Consider the following 21,244-nt stretch of genomic DNA (forward strand, 5'->3'; position numbering starts at 1 on the left):
TAAATTATGTGTATCTGTGTATGTGTGTTAATCTGGGTGCATGTGTTATGTGTATGCCTATGCATACATGAGTGTAGGTGCATATTTAAATACAGGTACTCTTAGAGTTCAACTTATTTTTTTGAAAAATGATATGCACAGTTTTCCAACTATATACAAATAATGGATCAAATTCAGGATTTTTCAGATAGATTCACTATTAGGAAGGCTATTGTGAAAAAATTACACATTTTTTAAAATTGCAAAAATGAGAATCAAGTAAGAAAAGCATTTTTTCTAGGCTACAAATGATACTACACAATAAAATGTGGTTTTATAAAGATCGAAACTTATTTAAATTTGGTCTATAGATTCTCTACAGGTAATAGCCCAGAAGGCTGTAAAACTAAGAAAGCAACTTTATAAGCATCATGTGGAAAATGCTACACAATAAAAAAGAAGAAAAGCATTCATCAGCATGGATATCCCTTTCCCAAGAGGTAGCCCACATTTCCTTAAAACAGAAGTGCCAAAGATAAAGAACATCTGGCATATTCTGTATTTATAAGACCTTTGTTGTTGAGATGAAATAAATGCTTCCTTACAATTTATTCCTTGAGCAAAAGCTACAAGATATTTCATACAAAATCAGTCAAGGAAATGGCTCCTATGGTTTGTAGTTATCAGAATGAAGATCTTTCTTTTGCATCCCATCATTAGTCACATATTATCTCCAGTTTGGGATGGCTGCAAACTGTGACTGGCAACAGTCAGTACAGCAGGCATATGAAACTGGTAAGGTTACTTCAACGTCTTTGTGCTTCAGTTCCTTTAGATACATGAAGGGGTGGGCACCACCTCTCCTGTGAGTTTCATGTTTTGTGATAATACGTGACATACGCTCATTGCATTGCCTAACATTTGTGAGTTTTCTAAAATGTGTATGGGTGTTTTACCTACATGTCTGTGTACCATGTGGATACAATGCCCATGGAGGCCAGAAAAGAATATTAGATCCCCTGAGACTGGAGCTACAGACAGTTGTGAGACATCCTATGGGTGTTGGAAACTGACATCTGGAAGAACAACCAATGCTCTAAGCTGCTGAGCCATCTCTCCTGTCCCACACTTAATAACTTTTTAGCCCTTATTAATGTAGACCAAAACAATTATAAATTAGAGAGTTATTGCTCTCCAAAATAATTTCTTAAAGTACTTAAATGGTTTTAGAAAACACTAATAATGTTGTACTTCTCTAAAGTTCTTCTGAGCGCTCACATTTTATCAGACACCACAATGCCAAGGAGATGCCAAGACTGGGAACAGAAATGGGCATCATCATAATAATCTACTAACTGGTATTCACACAGGAAATGGGTAGGACTCCTCTGAATATCAAGAGAAACGTTATATACTGCATTAGATTTGAGTTCCTTATTTGCAATCTAAAATTAACATTACAGCCTCACAGAGCTTTGAAAAGATGTACTAGATAAATAATAGTATCTATATCATAATCAAATAGAAATGAACCTTGAATTCATGGAAGACTTGACTTTTAAGCCTGGATTTTAGTGGACTGTATCCCCATTCTATTCTAGTTATTCAAGTTTGTTTTCTTTGGTAGCAGCACACTATTGGGGATTGTTGCTACAGTGTGTGCATAGAGTCTGCAGAAGACATTCCTGTAGACTAACCCAATACAAAAACAGATCTGGCCTCTACTGAGTTAACTTATCAGGTAGACAAGCCTGATGAACAACATTTTCTAAGCTGTCATTTCTTTAACAACAAAAAGAATGCTTATCTAAACCAACAGGGTTGACTCTAATAGCACCCATATATATTACATGACCTTGCTCCTATGAAATAAAGACACCAGAATTCTTTTCTGGATGTAGAAATCCATACATCACTGTGCCCTTTCTATGTACCTTACTCATACTTTAGACCTAGAGACTAGAAATAGCTCATAGAAATATATAGCTTGACAGGAGGTAGATATATTAGCTCGAGGCAGTCAACAAATATTTGTGTAATCAGGAAATATATGGCACATTTTACTTTGGTTTACAGTTGCTTTAGGAGCTGGTCTACCTTTACAATTTTCATTTTCTTATAATTAAAAAAAAAAAAAACACACAAAATTTTCACTTTAAACACTGCTTAGATAGAAAGTGTTACAGAATACCCAGCAGCATAAAATAGACTGGTTTTCTCAGGATGGATGGCTGAATGAAGGAATACATGCAGATACACATGATTGACATAAAAATCCAAAGCTGTAACAGAGGAATATGAATGAATGCTTACTAGATATAGGGATTCTTTCTGCACACTACTCTGAACTAAACAACACTATGAATGTCCTATATATGATTCCACTGTACACTTTTATGCCAGTAAGTTAAGTGCCTGTTCATTTTATCTCAATTTCAAAGGAAAGTAGAGAATAGAAGTAAATAATATTCAGACAACAACAATCGAAAACCCACTATACTCAAACTTATAACAATCTTAAAATTTATCCCATGTGAGTGAACTATAACTATTATGTATGTGACATCTTTTGAGCCTTAGTTTTTACGTTAAATTCAGAATTAAAGTAATGGAGTAACACTTATTTACTGCTGAGAAAGGAATTTATTAAACATTTTGTAAATCATGCAGTTCTATTTTCATTTTAGTTAATATATAGGTGTTAACAATATTATGTCAGTTTCCATTGAAAAAGAAAACAGAAGAAGAAAAATTGGCTAACTCCTCTCATGAAGCAAAATATTAAATTTTGCTTAAAATCTGTTAAAATTAGGGTTTCACATGGCTGCCTAAACAAGAACTGGAAAAAAAAAAAAAAAAAAAAAAAAAAAAAAAAAAGATATCATCAATAGTCATGCTAACATGGAAGGGGAAAACCTTGAGGATGTCTACTCTAAACAAAGAACTGAGAAACGCTGAGAGAGAAATGGTCTCCCCCATGGAGGAACCTTGATCAGCTGTCAAATACTAAAAGGTCATCCATGAGATCATATCATATATACAGAAGTAACACCCAAGAAGATTATATTTATATATTTAAGAATAATCATATAAAACAACAACTAAAGGGCATGAACTTGAGAGCAAGTTGAGGGTTCATGGGATGGGATGAAAGGAGAAAAAGGAAGGAGATGTTAATGGTAATTTAAAAAATAGAAAATAAATAAATAAACTTGGTTATTTATTTGGTTCAAGACAGGTTTCTCTGTATTGTTTTGGAGCCTGACCTGGAACTAACTCTGTAGATCAGGCTGGCCTCAAACTCACAGAGATCCGCCTGCCTCTGCCTCCCAGAGTGCTGGTATTAAAGGTGTGTGCCACCAACACCTGGCAAAAATTTATTATAAATAAAAAAATTATGGCTTCACAGGGGTGCTAAAAGCACAGTATGTGTATCTACCACACCATGCTTTTATTGATGAAAATTATAGTGTAAGTATTAACATTGTCAACCAAAACTATAGTTAGTTAAACCTTGAATACAAAATGGATGAGTTCTTCCCAATAATGGGAACTCTGACAACTTCATTTGTTATGTATTTAATGCATATAGGATGAGTTTCCCTTACCTGATATGTTTGTGGCCAGATGTGTTTTAGTCTTCAGATCTGGACTATCTGTATAAATATAATGCAGTATCGTGGGGACAGAACCCACTTGTAAAGATCAAGTTTATTTATGTTTTATATACACCTTATTTATGTATTCAAAGGGTAATTTCATACATATTTTAGTGTACTTTATGGTTGTGGCCAATCTTAGGAAGTCATGTATGAAAATTTCTATGGTACAATGTCAATATCTGATAGGTTTCATATTTTAGAGCACTTTGGATTTTAGATTTTAGGTTAGGAATACTCGGCCTGTATATTTTTTGTATGTAGCTATACCTTGACATTCAAATGATGACCAAAAAAGTAAATTTCTTCTCATTAAAGCACAGCCACAAGTACAGACTAAGGAAGTAGGACATCTGAGAGATGGGATTTTCTGTCAAACACTCACCTAGAGCTACAGAGTCATGGAGCGGTCTTCTCCTAGAACTTGTGGCAGAGAATGAGTAGTATGGTGTTCCAGGTTTTCCTGAAGAAGACAGCTGTGCTGGGCTCCCAAGTCCTAGATCTTGTCTCAGGAGACTAGACTATAAAACAAGGCCAAGGAAACATGTCATCTTGCTGCTAATGATCAAGCTCATCACTTCTGAAATACTGACAGTAAGTACCTTTATCAATGCCTTTAAAATTTAGAAGAAATAAGTACTTTTTAAATTCAATTAGGTCACTTGTTTTAAGCTCTACTGTTTTTCTTCTCTTCCCTTGCCTGCCTTTTGTTGTATTTTTGTTGACAGTTTCTCTGTGTAGCCTTGGCTGTCCTAAAGCTCAGAGATCCACTTGTCCCTGTCTCATGAGTGCTAGGATTAAAACCATATGACACTATGCCCAGCTTGCTGGTCTACTTTTTAGTAATTATGTAGATGCATTAATTTCAGGGTTGAAAGACATTTTGGTGACTATGTGATTGTATCCTTTAATTTTAAGAATATTCTTCAAAGTGGTTGCCTGGACTTTGCTTGAAGGCTTTCATGATCACATGAGCAGCTGACTCTTTTCTTCCTTCTTTTTGGATACTCTTACCATTTGAAGAGCCCCGTATTTGTAAGACTAATCCCTCTTGCTTTCTTCATTTGTTTCATGACATAGACGAGGGAGGAGGGTGTCCTTCCTCCTCATCCCTGACATGGCCTTCTAGACACTCTTTCACTTTGTTAAGTTTCTTATAAAATGTCACAGAGCACAATACCACCCACCATGTGAACTGAAGGTTGAAAGTAGTCCAGCTCCATGTGCTGCTTTGTCCCCTTATGTCAGATTTGTTCAGTTTATGCTCCTTGGACTCAAGTACAACACCTAAGATGTCACATGTATCTTGGATTATTTGATAAAAATATATCTTGTTCTATTTGGCCCATAATAATTATTCACCCCTGTTAAGATTTAGAGTGTGTTAATGAATACATATGTTAGGTTTCCTAATGTCTAGACATCCAAAATGCGAGAAATCCATCAAGAGTACAAAAGTCAGGTATAGAGCTTGAATCCATCATTGAAATTTAGATATTCAGCAGCCCTAATCTAAACCACTGATTTGGTGATCTCATTACAAACAAAGTGAGGTTATAATTGGCAGAACTTGGGTCTGAGACTTCTAGTAGCTGAAACGAAAAGTATCACATCCATGTGAAACAAGAAAGAAGTGATTTTATTGGGGAAGAGTGGTGAAAAAGAGCCTCAGAGGATGTGTTCAGACATGAAAACATGATTCTCCCAGCTTACTACTACTCTCCTGATACATACTTAATACCCTTACTATCGTCTTCATGTTCTTAGTGCTGAGCATCATGACATGCTACAAGAATAAACTCACTTCAATCAGAAAGAGTGAGCAGAACATGGGAAGAGCAGCCACTATATTCTAGCACTGCTTCCATTCTAATAGTCAAGAAAAACTAAGTTATGACTTTTCTTACTGTTTGAATATTAAAAATATTACAGTAAATTCACACAACATAAAACTGACTGTTTAAAAACAGTCTCCTAGCAGTGGGGCTCAATATACTTATTATGTACAACCATTAGGTTCCTATCACTGCTGCATGCCTGAAGGAAACTCTACAGCCCTACAGTAATCATTCCTCTCCTTTTCTATGCACACACACTAAGCATTAACTCCTTGTTTCAGTTTACTCAGCCCATGGTAACCACTACTCTGCTTTCTGCCTCTGTGGGTTGACTTATTCCAGGTAGTCCATGTTATTTTATTTAGTCTGATCATTTTGAAGTTTATTCACCTGGTGTGTGGGTGTGGGGTGAGAGTGGGGACAGTACACATGAAGCGCCAGTGGAGTCCAGAAGAGGGTACTGATCCCTTGGAGCTGAGTTAAAGTAGTTGTAAGCCATCTGAACTGGGAGCGGGGAACTAAGTTGGGTCTTCTACAAGAGGAAGATGTGCTCTTAACCACTGAACCATCTCTCCAACCCTTAACTCCAATAGTTTTAGGGTGAATCTCTTAAGCATTTCTAAATAAAGGGTCAAACTGTCTTCAAATAAGGGTAGTTTTACTTTACTCTCCTATAATTTGAAATTCACTGCTGAATATAACAGATGAAAATATGATTGGCTATTTTTCATTAAAAAACAAAACACCTTTCCTACGTGTGTGCACGCTCTCACATGCACATAGGCGCCTGTAGAGGGCACTAGATCCTTTAAATACAGAGTTACAAGTAGTCGTGAACTACTTGGTATGAGTTCTGGAAACTGAACTCAGGTCCTGTGGAAGAGCAATATATGTTTGTAGCCACTGAGCCATCTCTCTTCCTCCCTACTCTTACCTTCCTAAATGGTCTTAACATGAAAGAGTGCTAATTTTTGTTTGTTTTGAGTGGGTGTGGGACAGTCTTAAAATGCAGCCTCAACTGGTCTGAAATCTGCTATATAGGCCAAGCTGCCTGTGCCTCAGCTTTCTAACTGCTGAGATTAAAGGCCTGTGCTTCACCTGGCAGAGGTACTAGTTTTGGTTAGATGCATCCCCTCCCCGATCCCATCAGTTGCCTGATTTTGTGTTTGTTTTTTGTTTTGTTTTCCTTCACATTATTACTGTGGTTAAGTTATACTGATCAATTTTCCTGTTAAGCCATTTTTGTATTTCTTGGACAAATTTACTTGGTTATTGAGTCTTTAGTGTGTTCATATCCTATGGGTGATTTTTGTATATATATTCAAAATGGATAATGGTCTGCAAGTTCATTTTCCTTGCAGTGTCTGTGGCTTTGGAGTCAGTACAATGCTGCTCCTAAAGAAGCAGTAGCCTAATTTCTTCTTTAAAAAATTACTGCACTTTACTGGAAAAGTCATATGGCTCTGGGCCTTCCTTAAGTGCAAACACTTCTACTGCTGATTCTCTTACTTTCCTCTATTAAAGTCTGAGCTAGGCTTGACAGTGTATGTTTCTAGGAATTTGGTCATTTCATCTGGAATATGTATTGGCATGTAACTGCTTGTGGTATTTATTTTTCCCTTTTATTTTCATAAAGCCTGAAGCAATGTGACCCTTTCACTTCTGATTAGGTTAATATTTACCAATCTAGGTATAAGTTTTTCAATTTTGTTAATCTTCAAGGAGTCAACTTTTAATCTTTTTAAAGGTAAGGTATTGCATATAACCCATGCTGGTCTAGAACTTACTATATGTACCAGGCAGGGCTCAAATCTAATGACCAATTTCTGACTTAGTTGGCTTTCTTTTCTGCTTCTAGTTTGTTGTGTTTATGTCTGTTCTTATTTTATATAGTTTCCCCATCTTCCTTTTCAGTTTGGTCTGTTTTTCTTTCTTTCTAGTTTTTTTAAAAAAAAATGAGTTATGTGTATGGGTGTTTGGTCTTTATGTATGTGTGTGTACCACATGTGTGCCTTGTACCTGGGGAAGCCAGCAGAGGACATCACATACTCTGGGGCTAGAGTTATAGATGGTCGTGAGGCACTATAGATGGATGTGAGTGCTGGGATTCAAACTAGAGTTCCTCTGCAAGATCAACCAGTGTTCTTAACCATTGAACTACATTCCAGCCTTCTCTCCCTTTTTTAGTTTCTAAAACTGCAAACTTAGGGTCCTTATTTGAGAGTTTACTTCTGTGCCTCAGACTTTAGAAGGGATGCACAGCTATCCATGCAGCTGTGAAAGGCTTTCCATGCTTTCCATGCAAGTGCTTCTGCTATAAATGTCCTCTGGTTATCACCTTTGCTTTATCCTCTACATTGGCCATGGTGTCTTCACTCATCTGGTATGTCAACTTCTTTATAGCTCATGTGACATGTGCAGCACCCATGAGACAAAGCACTAAATTAGCCAAAACCTGTCTGTGTATCTTTCATAAATCGTCCTAAGAACAGTGTTCACCAGGTGGTGATAGTATACTCCTTTAATCCCAACACTCAGGAAGCAGATGCAGGCGAATCTCTGTGAGTTCAAAGCCAGCCTGGACTACAGAGCGAGTTCTAAGACAGAGCTGTTACACAGAGAAACCCAGTTTCAAAAAACCCCAAAACCAAAAGAACACAGTGTTCTTCAGATTCCTCAAAAAGCAAATTCTTTTTCAGATAGAGCTTATGTATTCTTTTATGAAGTAGGCAAGTGGGTAGAAGTAGTTTTAATTACCAGATATTATGACATGTAAATAAAAAGACTGTACAATATCAATGTAATTATTTAGCATCAATTACATAAATTCTAAAAGATACAACATTCAACGGAGTAAGATAGAAAGGGGTGATCAGACACAAAGTAGAAATAATCTATCCATAAGCAATTTAAATGTAAACATTATACACACACACACACACACACACACACACACACACACACACACACCTATTCACATAACAAACCCTTAGCTATGGATCTTCCAGTGATGTTCTGTTTGAGAGCAGGAACCTAGAAGCCATTGTTTCCCTGAGGTTATACATAAATTTTAATCACCATACCTGTTTTGTTTTTTATTTTGCCTTTGACAAGCAGATGCAGCATTCTTTAAACAGCAAGATCAGGGTATATGGAACATAAGATCTCCACATGCAGCTGAAAAAAATTCTTTTAATAGGTATAATCTTTGCTAAATACCAGACTGCCACTGATAATTTTATCAGTATTTTTTCACATGGAAAACAAAGGCTGTTCACTGAACATATAAAAGGAATATGTAAGAGACAGACATGAATATTTCTCTTATCAGAACATTATACTGTTCAATTCTTACTGAAGCAATCTTTTATTAAAAAATTAATGTGATTGTCAGACTCCCTGGAATTGGAGTTACAGGTGTTGTGAGCCAGCCACCAAGTGGGTGCTGGCAAATGAATCCAGGTCCTCTATAAAAGCAACAAATGTTGAACCATCTCTAGAGCATTAAAAAAAAAAAAAAAAAAAAAAAAAGATATCCATATACATAATTGTGTGTGTGTGTATATGGTCTCTTTGTGTGTGGGAGGGCAAGCATGCAAATATCATGGTACATGCCTAGATGTCAGAGGCAAATTTTGTGGAGTTGATTTTCTCCTTGTATCTTTATGTGGGCTCCATGTAATAAAGCTGGGTGGGATTATCAGGCTTGCTTAGCTTTTTTACAAGCATATAAAATTATGACTTATATTAAGGGTCAACAAATGACATTCTGTCAAACTGAACTTGTTTCTGAAATTACTTGAAATGCAACACAGTCCTGCTGATTTCTGTAAGAGCTATGGCTTCTTGTTAGAGTGGGAGAGTTTAACATCATAGCTAAACTAATCTGAGGTTTCAATGGTGGGTTAAAGAGCTCAGTTCAGAAAGATAATAATTGCTAACACACACACACACACACACACACACACACACACACACACACACACACACACACACACAGACTTGCACATGAGTAAAATTTTGCCATCTTCTTCAGAGATGTCAAGATAGTCACAGTAAAGAAGCACAAATGACCTAAATGACGAAGAGGAAAAGAGCATTTTCATGTTTTATAAGAAGCCAAAATAAACATATTAATGTCATAGAAAATGTAAAGATAAACTAGACCTATGTTCAATCCTGATTGTGATACTGGGCAGATGGTTTACATAAACAAATCTTCCCTCTTCTCTCCAAGGCTTAACAGTTAAAGTAAAGAGGATCACTTAGTTATCTATCTTTATGTATGAAGAAATAAGATAAACAGTACTCTAATTCTCTATTTCTTAGGCATAATACTTTTCTGTCCTATGCAATGGTGTGAGGTTTCAAAAGACCTGGTCTGCCCTAAATTCAAGCTTCTTGGGTTATAAAACTCCCCATGGCTAAAGTAAGACTAAATGAAGAGAGAAGAGACAGAAGCAGCAAACAAGTGGAGGGAGAGATAACAATTAAGAGTCTGAAGACAAAGAATATACTCAAGCTGTATTAGCCCCAATCAAAAACAGAAAAATACATCATGCTCTCCCGTGATTCTGCATATACAGAGTACATATAGAACGTGTGCTCACACTGAAAAGTGAAATGTTAACTGATGAATCTTGGTGAAGAATACGTAACATGCAATGTACTCTTATGTACATTTTCAAAGAAAAAGCCTTTAAGAAATAAGAATAAACAACACTGAAGACTCACTAGTGACATTTCCAAATATACTATTTTAGTTACCATTTAGAGCATCCTGTCTAGGCCAGTTGAGAGATCCTCTCCCTTCATACAAAACTCCTAAACCCCAAGAATCTGACTAACATACAAAAAGATGTTAATTTGAAAAAAATTTGAGTAATCTCTAAATGACTCTAAAGTCTAAATCCTAAAGCTGAGTTATCTATGGAGGACAAACTGGGGGACTTTGGAAATGTGTACTGACTACACGATGAAAAAGACAAAATTAAGGGAAAAAATGACTGCTTGTTACTAGTATTGATAAGCCTTTCCTCCACTACAGACAAACCTGGACAGGATATGCCCTACTTCTTGTTTCACCATGATTATTGATGCCAAAACCACACAGAGGCTGTTACTTCACTCCACTGTCTAAATCAGAGCAATAATTATTTCTCTCTGTTTTAAAACTGTTATGACTCACACGAGTAAGCCAAGTAAACACAGTGGAGTTTGCTTCATTAACACTTTAGATTGTTAGCTTATCCTGTTAACTAAATAGACCCAATTCAGCACTCAAATAAATAAAGACCAAGTTTAGGACACAATTTCATTTATAAGGACCTGACAATAAAATCATGCCCAATACATCAATGGAAAATATGCCTAAAAACGCAGCAAAATTACATTTTGTTATTATACAAGCCTTATATTTTGATATTATACCAATAGCAAAAATCATACAATTTCCCTTCTTTCTTTAAACAAGTTGCTAACACCAAAGCAAACATAATTAGTGACTTTACTTTTATTCTCCTAAAATAAAATTAGGTATTAACTTATATTATTGACTTTTCTGCTGGCTTTAAAATAAACGAGATACACTATTGATTACCACTGATCTTAGCCTAGAGGTATCTTAAGCAGAAAGAATACTAATGTCCCAGAGGATAGAGAACCAGGCAAACCAGTTTTATTCATACAAGCTATCTTATTCAGGGCAGAATTAATACTCTGAAACAAGATAACATTCATTTCTTAGTATACTGTTAGAAAAAATAAACTTTTCACACCCCTTTAGACTATTTGTAAAAAGATAATAATGAGTAATACACAATGAAAAAGCATCCTTTCTAAGTCATATAGAAAGCCTCTACAATGTAACACTTTGAATTATGTATGACAAACCAGTAACCAAAAAGATTAATTTCTTTCTAAAGAAGTTAAGTAATCTATGGATACATCTTTAAGGTTTTTCTCCCCCTTCATAGGCAAGAGTTACCGTGGCTCTCAAATGTGACCTTAAGAAAGCTCTTTAGTTTAACCATGCCCTGAAAGTTAAGTAAAGAAATAAAGTAGTATGGTTGGCCAACATCATTCATTAACGTGAATTGTGTTAGACTGAAAAGATTATAAATGTGATTTCATAGGAAGGAAGAATATTTATGCAAAACAGTAGCTAAATGGACTCAGAGTCAGACAGCAATAATATGGGTATTTGTTATCTTTATAGATGGTAAATGTATGCTTGCTTTTTCAGACTACTTTTTACCACTAAATGGACTGGTGTGAATACTTACTAAGTATACTCCTATCTATTCCTACCTTCAGATTAAATAAGGGCCTAATTAACCATCCATATATATATATAAACTGCAAGCACCAGGCTAGAAGAGGTGATACACATCTATAATCCAGCACTTGGAAAGATGAGATGGTGAGATGGGAGGGCTACAACAAGGCTGAAGCCGGCCTGGCCTATGGAGTAAGATCCATCTTTAAAAAAAAAAAAAAAAAGCAAGCATTATTTTATTATATTTAAGTACTGAGTCCCTATTACTGATCTGTTTTCTAGGAAAATAAGATTGGGAATACTGGAGTCATGTATCTCAAAATATTTCTGCTGTATAGTGCCTATGCAGTATCTAATTTCATGCCTCCTTTACATTCATGAAATGGTACGTGGTCTTATAACATAAAGGCAAGCATCTGTAGAAAGGTTTGTCTTTTCAAGGAGGGAACATGCTTAAATTAAATAGAGAAAAACAAAACCCTATCACAGCCACAACTCCATTCTTGGCACTCAAGCACCTCTTCTGTTGATGATCAAGAAAGACACAAAGTGTGCTCAAAGCAAAATTAGTAAAATGTTACACCAGTTTTTATGTGTACTTCTTTCATTTCAGAACAAAAATCACAGTAGTTTGACTAGCTCCACTTGAATTTTCAGAGATTATGACAGGTGACCCCAGGGAGAAGAAGAAGTCCTTCATTTCAAGTCACACTCAATGCAAACTCTGAAAGAGTGAGAACTCGGGGAAAACAAAACAATTTCCAACAAATGACTACAAAATATACTGCAATAAATTTAAACTTTCGCAAACACTAACACTTATAAAATAATTGCATTGTGATGTTAATTAATTTACATTGAAATTTCAGGGGTGTCAGCAATTATCTACAAGCTATTGAAGAATTCCGTCCTAAGAATCTCATCAGATAGCAACATCCATGCTGGTGGTTATCATTCTGAGAACAAAGGATCATGAATGAGTAATCAATAGAATTGCAGAAAATGAGCTGTTAATTACGACCCTCACAGTGTTTTGTCTAAGACAAGATTTCATTAAATGCTTTGTGTAACCTGCATAGCTTCAAGTCATTACCAACACTTTGGACATTATATTAAATCAGGGTGGGAGCTGGAAAGCAAGCATGTTCAGATACTGTAATAGAACCCTAACTGCTCTGAATTCCTTCCTGAGTCAGTACAGAGCCACAACTAGTTAGGTTTTCTAGCATGTTACAAATCTTATCATCTCAGCATGAATTCTTAAAAATGTAATTATCATAGTCTATGCTTTTCAATATCATGTAGGTTTAAGAAGATAATGACAGTCATCCATTACATGTATCCTACACTAAAGTAATTTGCCCAATCTTTCAGTTTAATAAAGAAAATAAACTACCCTTGTATGGTTAAGTTTCTAAAGCATGTCAACTGAATAGCTCACATTTAAACTTTTTTAAGTATCAGAAGCAAAGAGAAATTTTATTATCTTAATAGTTAATTTTTAATGAAAACTTTCAGCCTTTCTCCCAAATTTTCCACCTGCCAATGAAAAGTTATCAGAGTAAGAGATAGAAGCTAAAGATCAATTAAGAAAAACGTTTTTTGGAGAAAGCACAGGGTATGTTGGCAAGTGCCTGCTTAGCAAGAGAAAAAGAAAATACTTCCTGGAAACAAAGGCACATGAAGAAGACAAGCTAAAAGTCATCTGGATATATTAAGTATGTAAATAATTACAAACATGAACATTTTTATGAAAGGGTTTTACAGGTTTGTGGAAGGCATCCCCACTTCCAAAACAACACTACAGGGATTTAATAAGGGCAGATTTAAATGGTGTTGGCAGTGATCAGTCAAGTGTGTTTTGTTCTGCTGTGGTTGTACATGCTGTACCCCATGCAGGGGCCTCACACAGAAGGAATATTGGTTCCAGTCAACCCATAGTAAATACTGAGACATTCCCTCTTCTCTCATGAACACAATTCCTCTCAAGTAACAAGCTTTTCAGAATATTTGAGTTTAGAAACTATGTGTTGAAATGGCCCCTGTCGATGTTTTCCTACAGTGCTACCAGTATGACTTACAGGCTTTTTCTATTTTCTTTCTTTTTTTTTTTTTTTTTTTGACGAATATCAAAGAGCAAACTGTAACTAAGTAAGGTATCAACATGGGTTTTATGCGAGTGGTATGAAGGCAACCTAAGGCTCTGGGAGCACAATAATGTTTAGGAACAACTTTCTTTTTCTTCAGAGCTTTCATGGGGAACCAATTTTCATTCAGTATAGCAAAGAGTGACACCTGGCCCAATCTAGTATTAGGCATGCAGTTAGCATGTAATAGCTTTATGAACTGACACCTGGACATCTTCAAGACACTGATTACTCTGGGAAATTTCATGTCTACATAAAAGTAGAAGACAGTACAATAAATCATGTACCAGTAACACAATTTCAACAGTTGATAACACTGAGTTACTGCTTGTAATGCATCTTGAAGTGCATCTTTACTGTCAATTTGACTAGATTAAGAATCACCATAAAAGCACATTCTGGGATGTCCATAATAGTGTTTCTGTAAAGGATTAACTGAAAAGGGAGGAAACCATCCTCAATGTGCATAGCAATATATCATGAGCCAAGGTTCCATGATGAATAAAAAGGAAAAAGTGAACCAAGTCCCAGCACCCCTCCCTCCCTGCTTCCTAACTGGATTCAATGACCTGTTCCATACTCATCCTGCCATGCCTTCCTCTTCAGGATGGACTATACTCTGAATTATGAGCCAAATATATATTTTTCCTTTAAGTTTCTTCTCATATGGTATTTGATCACAGCTATGAGAAAATTCACTAAAAAATACACTACTTATTTTGCCATTTCCAAGTGTTCAAAACCACCAATAATCTTTTTTGTTTTGTTTTTCAAGACAGGATTTCTCTTGGTAGCCCGGGCTGTCCAGGAACTAGCTCTGGCCTCAAACCCAGAGAGCTGCCTGCCTTTGCCTCCGAGTGCTGGGATTAAAGGTGTGCACAATCAGCACCACAGCCAATAATTTTTTATTATGTTAAGATTTACTGTGTTGAGTTTTTGTAGTTTTAAGGTACTTAATCTATATTCAAAAGTGCAACTGTCAATTTTTAGAGTCATGAGGAACAGTGAGTGATGTTTTTCCTCAACAAGAAATTCTTGAAAAACTATTACCTGATACTTTTAAGATTCCCCTCCCACAAAATTTGTTCTATTATATTCTAAACCCATGACTAAATTACATAATTCAGATCTTCAAAAATTTTCTGACTGACTAGTGTGTATGTTGGGTTCTTTCATATGCTACTTCAGGGGAGCATTGCCACAGGGAGAGGCTACACTCTGATCTAAGTGCTAACGGTGTCTTCTCCACCCTTCCTGGCTCCAACATTCCTCCAATCACCAATGTAATAGTCCTCTCCCCCAAAGAGATGCTGCGCACAGTAATCAGAGAAGTCTAATATTCTCTGTGACATAGCCTCTTGTCTGTACAGTGCTACCACCCCTTCCTACTGCAGATGCTCTTTCACCTCATACCTTAACCCCTTCTTCCCACTAGTTCTAAAGTTTGATCATGATGTCATTTCCTTACTTTGAAACCTAGAACATAGCAATCTATTATTTCAACCATTTTCTCCTAAACATTTATAAGCTATTTAGTCTTAGGTAGATAATATAGCTTGAGCTTTCAAGTTTCTTGGATAGCAAGCAGCATCAGCAACACTTTTTCATAGCATACTGCAGTAACCAAACTAAATAATGATCATAAGGTTGAAAAATAAAGGTCACTATGCATCACCAATATTAACCTGTCCAACAGACCTGCAAATATGATCACTATATCAAATTAATCACCTGCTGTTTTGTGATATGAGTAACTGTTGTTCAAACCAAGTAACCACCATCTTGATGTGGTTCCCTTGCAAAAAGGATTATTCAATTGGGCTTGCTGACAGTTTGTTTACACCTTCTTATGAAGGAGTGGGAAGGGTCCCAAGACCCTCATCAGAATTTCCTGCAAATACTACCTGCTGAATCCAATTCTCCCTTTACTGTATGTGGCTTAGGAGAGGCACTGGAGAATACACAATAGGGAGAAAAGAAGCTCCATCTATATGGCTATGAGGAAGCTCTCATCCCTGCTGAGTAAAAGTTTTCTAGCTGTGACTGCTGAGGGGAAAAACACTACCCACACTCTTATAAGAAAACCCTTACCTATGCTCAGCAAGGAAGGGTTTCCCAGGGTGAACTTTGGTAGAATTATGCCTTGATTTTTTGAGAAAAAAAAAAAAAATAGACGTTGCATCTCTCTCAAGGAAGGAATTTTATTAGCAAGATGGAATTTAGTCTGCTGGTTACAAATATAGCAAGAATTAATTGCTTATATAATTTAATGTCAATAATACTTTCTGAGGTACTGCCTGAAAGGCTTTTGCTTTCCCTACAGGGATCCCTACAGGGATCACAGAATTCATTTTTAAAAAACTGTATTTTTTTTTTACAGTAAAAATATTATTTACATATTCATTCTCTCTCTCTCTCTCTCTCTCTCTCTCTGTGTGTGTGTGTGTGTGTGTGTGTGTGTGTGTGTGTGTGTAAAACTTAGAGTCAGTTTTCCCACTCTACCATGGGGGTTGTGAGGACTGAACTCCTTGTTCTTATAAGATTTGGCATCCTTTTTCCTATCTGTGAGCAGAAATACTCTAGATTTTTGCAATGGAAACAGGGTCTTCAGAAAGGGTAGGGATCAGAACTAAGGAGCTTATATGTTTTGATTTTTATGTGTAATGAGGTATATGTGCATGCAATTGTGTGTATATATATGTGTTATGTGTGTAGTCCAGATATCAGTTGTCTTCTATGGCATTCAGCCTTACTTTTTGAGACAAGTACTTTTCATGGACCTTGGAATTTTTCTACTGGCTAGGGGTACCTGGCAAATGAACTCCAGGCACCCTATTGTTGCTCTCCCTCTCCCTCACCTGGTTATAGACACATGGTGCCATACCCCATTATTTACTTGGTTCCTGAGGATCCAAATACAGATCTTTATGCTTGTGTGCCAGGCACTTTATTGACTGAGCCATCTCCTGAACCTCTCCTATTCTTCCTTAAAACTAAACACCCTCAATTCTTTATCATCTTCTTATGGTCGAATTTGCAATTTATATTACCATTTGTAATTTCTTCACTGAATGTATTTTGATTAACTGATGTCTGGTTTGGAAATACAAGGACAAGGTACCTACAGTAGGTTTTGTATTAGTTATAGAAGAGTTTATTCAGCTCATGGTTTCAGAGTAGTAAGAGTTGTTTACAGTGGGGAAGCACAGCAGTAAGCAACAGGCACATTGGCTCAAGAAGACATGAAGTCCTCACATTTTGAAACATAAGTGTGAAGCAGAGTTATCTAACCGAGAGTGGTTCAAGTATTTAAACTCCAAAAGCCTGACCCCAGTAACATACTTCCTTCAGTAAGGTCACACCCCATAACCCTTGCAAGCATCACTACCAACTGGAGACCGAGTTTCAAATGCCAGAACATGTAGACATTTTAGTCAAACTGATTTGTTGTTATATAAGGAAAGACTGGAACTGTCCTTATATCATTAATCGTCTTGGGAAAAGAATAGGCTAGTATAACACTGGCCACAAATGACAGTGTAAGAAGTATCAGAAACATACCTGCTTGGGAAAAATAATTAATATTTTGATGGGAAACTATTATCAAGACCAGAATGAGTTCTGTAAAGAACCAGACAGAAAATGTACAAACCTAGCAGGCCTGACCATCTCTTTTACTACTACCTAGCTCTGCCAATTAAGTAGGAGAGTTTCACTAATTTGTAATGAATGGAAATGGCCACTTTCTATTAAGTGGAGCTGGCCGGCAGCCTGCTCCTTTAGTCTATGGCATTCTGTAAGTTATCTGTTTTCACTCTAGTAGAGATTTTAATTCCCCAAAATTACTAGTAGTAATGCAAAATATCTGTCACAGACTTGAAACAGCCTACACCATCTTCAACACATCTACTTCCCACACTCCCACAAAAAATTAACCTTTGCATTCATTTCTGTGTTCTGCTCTATGAACATCACTGTTTGAAGTCTCCTTTAAATTAGTTCTGTAACATCATTTTAACACATTTACTAGTTTTTCAGTGTTCAGTTTTTTTTTTTTTTTTTTTTTTTTTGGTTGTTAAAATTTATTCCTTATGGGGATGGTTTGAAACAGGCCTTGAACTCCTTAACCCTTCTGACTCCACCTTCCAAGTGGATTACAGGTATGTACCATCACTCTCAGTTACATTTTATTTTTGTTTTTTAAACACATATATTCTTTCCTGTTTTGCTTTTTCAAGACAGGGTTTCTCTGTGTAGCCTCTGCTGCTGTCTCCCGAGTGCTGGGATTAAAGACTTGCACTAATACCCCCTGGCTTGGGCAATCAGTTTACTAATCAGTTCTGATGAATACACATTAAGAAACCAAACATTTCCATCCCCTACTCAGCCAAATCTTCCTCCAAAGGTAACCAGAGATTAGGCCATCAAGCTTTACTATTTTATACATGTTTGAACCTTATGTATTTCAAGGTATGGACACACACTGCACTGAGAATCACTTGTTTTCCTACTTATGTCATTAATTCATTCCATCTTATTGAGCAATATTCAATGGATGAACACAGCGCAAGTTGTTTATCCATTCTGTTACTGAACATCTGGGTTGCTTCCAGTTCTAAGAGAATATGTACACAACTGCTATGAACTTTTTCGATATAAACTTTTTATGAACAATAATTCCACCTTCCTTGGAAAATATTCATGAATAATATTGCTGGTTATGGTGTAGTTGCATATTTAACTTTGAAAAATAATTGGTACCATTTCTCTAAAGTTACTGTGCCATATGACAGTCCCATTATCAACATGAAAGAGTTGAGGCTGCTCCATATTTGATGTTCATTATCTTTAGTTACTTGGGTGGATATGCAGTGGTAATGCCATGATGATTTTAATTCATATGCATCACATAGCTAATAATGTGGTACGCATATGCTAATCAGCCTTTTTTTATATCTTCTTTTATAAAATGTTTGCTCAAGTCCATTTACACAATTGGGTTGACTTTTTCCTATTACATTATCATGAACTATCATATACTTTATACACAAGATTTATGTTAGCTATATGAGCTATATATCTTATCTATGAATTTAAATTTAGAAGATAAATTAAATTGTAACTTGAGAAAATATGTATGGTATCTTCTAAGTTTTGGCTTTTCTTTTTTAGAGAGAGAGAGAGAGAGAGAGAGAGAGAGAGAGAGAGAGAGAGACAGAAAGAGAGAGAAACTAAACTAAAACAAAACAAAAAACCTGATCCAGGTAAGCACAGTTGCTGTGTTTATTATTGCAATGGACCCCTCATATCCAAGACTGTGCTTCATAGCATTTCTACACCATCGTTTGACTCTTCCATTCCTTAGAAGTAATGTAGACATCTTGCTTAGGGCTGAACAATCAACAGTCACTTAACTCTCCAAACTTTGACTGCATTATGTGCATTCACTGCTAAAAGAAGTTTCCTAAGGAAGGCTCACCATAGCTGTAGTTACTCACACAAGATTATGCCTGTCAATCTTCCATCAAGGATGAGGTCCCACTCCTTCCCAAGTGGGAAGGAAAAGGAAATCACTTTCTTCAGTGGTGTCCCTACTTTATGTCATCATTGCTCTAGTAAGTAACTCCTATCCACCCTTATGCTAAGAAGACCGAATACACAGCAGGTTTTCTTTCTTTCTTTTTGGGGGGAGGGGATAGGCATGAAAAGGAGAAGAGATTTTTTTTTTTTTTTTGAAAGAAGGAGTTCTGCAGGAGAGGAGAGTAATGATGTATGAGTATGATTAAAGTGCATTATATATGTACACCCCCCCCCCCCCGGTCAAAAAAGAGTGAATTCAATAAGTGGGCGGGCAGGCAGGCAGGCAGGCTGGCTGGCTGGCTATGGGATCTGGCTATGTTGCCTGAGGCTGGTCTTAATCTCCTGTGATTCAAGAGATGGCCCTGCTTTAGGCTCCCGAGTATCTAGGACTATAGCACTGGGCCAGTCACACATTTTTTTCTTGATGGTGTATTTTTTATGGGGGGGGGGTTGGAAGTTGAGTACACTTTAAATTTTGGTTACTCTCATGCCTCATGCTATCTACTTCATTCCTAAGAATTTTTGTCTGGGGCAGGAGAGATAGCTCATCAGTAGTTAAGAGTGCTTAATGTTCTTATATAGGACCAAGGCTGGTTCCCAGCATCCACATAAGGTAACTAACTCCAGCTTTGATATTCTCTTCTGGACTCAAAAGGCACTGCATACATATGGTACACATTCAGAAAAGCACACACAAATTTAAAAAAAAAATGTTTTTGTAAAATAATTTTTATTTGTTCTGAGGTGGTAACATTTATATATGTTTTCTCCTCAAATGTATCATTACTTTAGCTCTCAAATTAAAATTCTATTTCAAACTTAAGTTTAATAAAGTATAAGGGATAAAGTTCCTCTTTCCCACACTGATATACAGTTACTCTAGTACCTTACACTGAAGAGATAATCTTTTACTGAATTGCTTTTATCAACATATATATCTGAGGGCCCTTTCTGAGGTCTCTGTTCCTTGAACTATGTTTCCATCTACATACAAATATAACATTGTCCTGTTGATTAGTATTGCTTTGAAGTAAATAGTGAAATCATGGTTTTAGCCTTTTAATCTTTTGCCTTTAATTAAGAAATTAGTTACATTTATTTACTTATTGTGTGTCACAATAAATAACATTGACCATACACAGGGGCCAAAGAACAACTTACGGGAGTTAGTTCTCTGTCTACTTTGTGATTCCAGGGACGAAACTTAAGTTGTTGGGCTAAGTAGGTAATATGCTATTTTCTACCTTTAAATATTCTTGTATCTACAAAAATTCTGTTAGATCTCTGACTGGAACCAAGTCAAATCTATAGCACAAATGAGGAAAATTAAAATGTAAAAGATAGTATTCAAATTCACAAGCAAGCACAGTATATCTCTGATCAGTTCTTTGTTCCCAAATTGTACTGTGTATTTTCATTGTGTGATCTTATATTCTGTTAAACTTACACCTTTAAGTTTCTTAAGTTTTAAAATTACTACTTGTTGTGGTTTGAATAGGAATGGCTCCCATAGACTCATGTGCTTGAATGTTTGGCCCACATAGGAAGTAGCACTAATATGAGATGTGGCCTTGGTGGAGGAAGTGTGTCAGTCACTGTTGGGGCAGGCTTTGAAGTCACATATGCTTAAGCTACTCCCAGTGAGGCACACAGTCTCCTGCTGCCCCGTGGATTAAGAAACACAACTCTAAGCTTCTCCAGCACCATGTCTGTCTTCATGCTGCCATGTTTTCTACCATGATGATGAACTAGATCTCTGAAACT

At 36.3% G+C, this 21,244-nt stretch overlaps 1 protein-coding gene across 7 annotated transcripts in view; it reads right to left on the bottom strand.

The window, feature by feature from the left end:
- Positions 1–21,244, bottom strand: part of Tcf12 (transcription factor 12) — a 238,031-nt gene that overhangs the window by 62,333 nt on the left and 154,454 nt on the right. For all 7 annotated transcript variants that reach the window (XM_051197923.1, XM_051197922.1, XM_051197921.1 and 4 more), the window contains one exon: positions 4,024–4,159. In XM_051197923.1, the coding sequence (XP_051053880.1) occupies positions 4,024–4,159 (136 nt within the window). The remainder of the gene's footprint in view (positions 1–4,023; positions 4,160–21,244) is intronic.

The sequence above is a fragment of the Phodopus roborovskii genome, unplaced genomic scaffold (genome assembly GCF_943737965.1).
Source record: "Phodopus roborovskii unplaced genomic scaffold, PHOROB, whole genome shotgun sequence".
In the NCBI taxonomy this organism is placed as follows: domain Eukaryota; kingdom Metazoa; phylum Chordata; class Mammalia; order Rodentia; family Cricetidae; genus Phodopus; species Phodopus roborovskii.